This window comes from Puntigrus tetrazona, chromosome 9 (genome assembly GCF_018831695.1).
Source record: "Puntigrus tetrazona isolate hp1 chromosome 9, ASM1883169v1, whole genome shotgun sequence".
In the NCBI taxonomy this organism is placed as follows: domain Eukaryota; kingdom Metazoa; phylum Chordata; class Actinopteri; order Cypriniformes; family Cyprinidae; genus Puntigrus; species Puntigrus tetrazona.
This window is the reverse complement of record NC_056707.1, coordinates 25,660,240-25,665,239: the sequence shown is the minus strand read 5'-3', so window position 1 is coordinate 25,665,239 and position 5,000 is coordinate 25,660,240. Positions and strand designations below refer to the sequence as shown.

The following is a 5,000-nucleotide window of genomic DNA, read 5'->3' as shown; positions in this document are numbered from 1 at the left end:
GTGTTTTTTTTTTTATTTCAAGTCAAGCAAAAATAAAATGTACAAGAGCAATGTCATTCTTTATAGTTACTTAAAATCATGTTGAAAGTTTTTCCACAGGTAATAGAAGAAACCTGATTCTGTGACATTTTAATTGTTTTAGTACCGACTTCATAAAGCACCAGGTCTTTGACACCACCAGGTTGAACTGAGTGACTGTAAAAATTAATAAATGTCCTAACTGAACAGTGGCCTAATCCTCGCTCGCCACACCAGGCCTTAAATCTTTTAAAACACTCTAATATCTCGTAACGTGAATCTTTCCTAAAATGGATGAGGTGTGTGTGTGTGTGTGTGTGTTGTTTGGGTACCCTGAGCCTCTAGTCTGCGCAGTAGTTTGGCCTCAGAGGTGCTGACAGCATCAGCTTCACTCTCGTCAGGCGCTCTGCTTTTCCTGCGAGAGCAAGAGGGGTCAAGATTCTTGAGACGACCCCGACGACCTTCCATCGCTAAGATACGAGGAACGACTTCCTCTTCCGTCAGTAAGCACCACTGTAACCCCTGAAGAAGACAACAGCGTGTAGAGAAGAAATGTTTTTTTGTTTGTTTTGTTTTTCACAAGAAGTAAAAACAATAATAATTAATAATCTACTTCTACTTTCACCATTGGTTAGTAAATATTAATTTTAACAACAAAAACTATTATTATTATTATTAATAATAGCACCATGAATAAGTAGTATGAGTAGCTGTAAATGGCATATAATAATAATAATAATAATAATAATAATAATAATGTCTATTATAATGTTATTGTTGCATCAATGGGTTATTTTATTAAATAATTTAATATTTAATGAAACCACACTAACACTAAGTTTAGTATTTAGCAAATACTTATTTTAGTAAAATAATATATTTTGATAATATTATCTATCATCATCACCATCAGTAACAACAACAAAAACAACAATATAATTGTTTTACTGAAATTAATGTTTACTACAAATGTTGTTCTGCAGTGTTACTTAATAAAATAACACACTGAAGCAACAACAAATAATTTGAGATTTTACTGTACATCTAAAAAGTATAAAATCTAAAAATGTTTATTATTATCGTTATTATTGATAATAATAATAATAATAATAATAATAATAATAATAATATGAAATAAACAAAAATAAAATCACAAGCCACTTTAACAAAGTAACTTGTCAATAAATAAATAATAATAATAATAATAATAATAATAATAATAAATAAGAGACCAGTATAACTGAAGAATTTACCTGTGCTCCATCTCTGGCTTCATAGAAGTCACCAACCTTTATTTTAGCACTGAAGCTAAAATGATCCCGTGTAATGTCACTTATCCCGTTTCTGGTCAGATACTGTGAGGAGTGAGAGCGTAAGATCAACAGAAGGGCAGCAGCATCAGTCATTGAACCGCAACGAGATTTAAAGTGATCGTCTCTTGCCTTGATGACGTCTGGATACTGTCTGATCTTTCTGCCACAAGGAGCGTAATACGCCACCTCTCCACGCAAACGGCCAGACATGTTCGTGATGCGAGTCTCCCTCTGCCATCTGAGAACAGAAGGAGTTTATTTCACGCTGAAGACTCAGTGAATTCATGCACAAATTAAACAACTGCAAGTAAACCATTGGTAGACTGATCTCCACTAAAACTGACCATGTTTGTTCAATCATCCTTTATTCTTTCTATTCATTTAGTATTAAATGCCACTTTCTATCAATGCAGCTGAACAAATTAGGATGTTTTATTACTATTTGACTATTATTAGTCTATTATTATTATTATTAGATTATTATTATTATTATTATTACTACAAGTCATTCAGTTCAGCGTTTATGCAGTTTAGATTATTATTATTAATAATAATAAAAACTGTAGTGTAATTATTCAACTCAAGTCAGTTCAGTTCAATATACTACAGAATATTAAGTTTATTATATTTCAGTGTCTTTTAAGCAGCAATTTATATATTTAATGTATTAAATGTAATATTAAATGTAATGCTTAATATAAATAAAAAGCGATAAAATGTCAAATAAGTGTTTACATGAATTTAAATATTTATATTAATAATTTTTATATTTTATTGTTTATTTTATACTAACTTGAGTTGTTTTTAAAACGTGCTTTGTAACTTTTTAAACCATTTCAAAGTCTCATTGTTTTTATGCCAGATAAATACTAATATGCTTAAATACAAAATGTAAATAATAAACAAACAAATATTATTATATTTATAAATGTATTGCGTCCTGTTTTTTTAAGCTAGGTAAAAATGTCACGTCCCACTACACCTTTATTCAGTCCTGTTGTATGTATTCGTGCTTTAGTGGCGCAATAACCTTCTGTACTTAAGGGGGCGATAAAGTGTCCTTCAAAAGTGTCTCATTAAACCACATCCGTGTGTGTGTTGATGAAAGCCAGTAACATACAGACTACCACTAACTTTCTCAAAGATTCTCTTCACACTTTTGAAGACGGTATAGTGCACTGCTCTGACACACAGTTGCATAATTAGAAGAAAACCTATATTTTATGGGTATGAAATGATAGTAATATTCACGCAAATGCTTGATATCACCAAAAACAGACAATAAGGGCAACTTAAAATGGCTGTGAAGTCAAGACTCACCCATATTCTAGAGGTTTCCGCAGTGCACATTCATCTGTGACTCTTCTTCTTTTCCCTAGAGACACGGCAGATACGTAAATATATGAAAACAAAAAAACCCATATACTTACTGTTATAGTAGAAATATAGTGGTCAGCTAATAAGGATGTCGGATGGCCAATATATATACACACACACATATACATATATACAGTATATATACATACACACACACACTTATTACACACACACACACACACACACGATACCACATTAAAATTTAAATATAGCAAAATGAAGAACAGGCATAATTGCTGAAATACCTGGGGGTGTGGCCACACTGTAAGACGACAAAGCTGGGCTGTGATTGGCCGAATTCCCGGAGTTGTTCGTGGTTGTGGCAGGCGTTTTATGAACTTGTAGATTGAGAGGGGTGGGGCTAGTGCTGTGGGAGGAGTCAAGTATAGACGCTGAGGATTTGGTGAGTTTGAGTGGCGTTCTGTCCATTTCTGAATCTGTGTCCATCTCTTCATCTTTACCATCATCATCATCAGAATCAGTGTCTAAATTGCTGTCAGAGTCTACAGGAGAGAAAATAATATGAGAGTGTGTTTGCTCATGTATGTTGCCTAAGACGTACGTGCGCATTTTATATTCATATTTGAACATTTGACATTTGTGCATTTTCCTTGCATTGATGGAATACATTTGTGCAATTTAAGTGGCAAACTCGATAAACTCGATAAAATAAACATCAGCTAAAACAAAGTAAAAAATAAAACTATGCATGTATGCTGGTTTCCAAGGAAACGTCTCGTTTGCATTTTAGATTAACCTTTAGTAAAAAAAAATTTTTTTAACGAAAACAAAGAAAATAATAAAAATAAACCATGTAGAAATGTTTAAAGAAATAATAATGACAAAATAAAAAAAAAGCCTTCAACTTAAAGAGAAAATTTGAAATTATAAAATTAAAAATAATACACTTCTATTTTTAGTTAGTGAAAAATGTTATAAAAATACAGTTTTAAAATCATGTGATCATGTTTTTGCACAAAGTAACTGTATTAGCAAATATTAACACTAATTAGATTTAATTTAACAAACGCTAGTACATCGTTAGTTCACGTTAATTGTAGTTATAATACTCGATCTGAAGGATGAGACCATGCTGACCTGAGAGGCTGTCATTTGAAGCGTCATTTTCATCCTCGTCCTCCATTAACGAGTCCTCAGAGTCTTTACTGTCAGGGAGCCCAGACTCCGCCCCCCTGAAGTGCTCCGCCAATGACGGCGTCTCTCTCTTCAGCGTCCTCCGGGCCTTCCCTTCCGTGGTGCTGAGGTTGATGGGAGCGCTGACCGCGGGGCTGGTGGCGGCCAGCGGAGTGCTCTGGGAGCGAGGTTTAGTGATGAGGGCCAGAGGAGCGTCCTGCACAGTGGGAAGTGAGTGGAGGAACGGAGGTTTCTGGCTGCTCCGTGGCTCCTGTGCAGGATAGGCCTGAGGTAGAGATGACTGACGGGACAGATAATATTGATATCACTTCACCTCTTCAGACGCACAAATATTAAAACAAATATGCAACTAATACCAAACAGAATTTAATTATTATTGTTTTTATTATAATTCAGAAAATTGTTTTTATGAAAACAGTCAAGCTTAGAACTGAATTATGCGATTTACAGAATTATGAATGTAGAGTTGGTGTGAGTACACAACAAAGCTGGATTTATCGGATTTAAAAAAAAACAAAAAACAACATGAAATATTACAATTCCAAATAAGTGTTCTTTACTTGAATATATTGCAAACTGTAATTTATTTCTCTGATGTAAAGCTGAATTTTCAGCATCATAACTCCAGTCTGCAGCGCCTTCAGAAATCATTCTGACATGCTGATTTGCTGTTAATTATTATTATTATTATTATTATTATTATTATTATTATTATTATCATCATCAGTGGTCAAGCATTAATTATGGTCCTTAGTATCCATGTTGAAAAAACAGATTTGTTTTTGCTTAATATTCACGTGAAAACAGTGATCCGCTTTTTCATGCATGTTTGAGTTTAAAAGAAAAGCATTTGGAATATTATAAATTTTAATGTCCCTTTTAATCAATTTAACACGTACTTGCTAAATAAAAGTATAAAAAAAAAAAACAACAACATGATAAATGATCGAGTCATAGTCTTGTCAAAAAGCAAACCGGTTTTCAACACTGATAATCAAAAATGTTTCTGAGCAACTAATCGGCATAATTAAAACGATTTCTGAAAGATTAATAATAAGTATTAAGAAATTAATAAATTTATTAACCAATAAAAATGACATACATATTTTTAAAATTGTAACATTTCACAATTTGTAA

The 5,000-nt window shown here is 32.8% G+C and overlaps 1 protein-coding gene across 1 annotated transcript in view; it reads right to left on the bottom strand.

Moving 5' to 3' along the window:
- The window catches only part of LOC122351756 (bromodomain adjacent to zinc finger domain protein 2B-like), a 33,910-nt gene that overhangs the window by 26,240 nt on the left and 2,670 nt on the right, over positions 1-5,000 (bottom strand). The window contains 6 exon segments of the mRNA XM_043249026.1: positions 351-540; positions 1,272-1,373; positions 1,461-1,569; positions 2,652-2,706; positions 2,954-3,211; positions 3,807-4,143. Of these exon segments, the coding sequence (XP_043104961.1) occupies positions 351-540; positions 1,272-1,373; positions 1,461-1,569; positions 2,652-2,706; positions 2,954-3,211; positions 3,807-4,143 (1,051 nt within the window).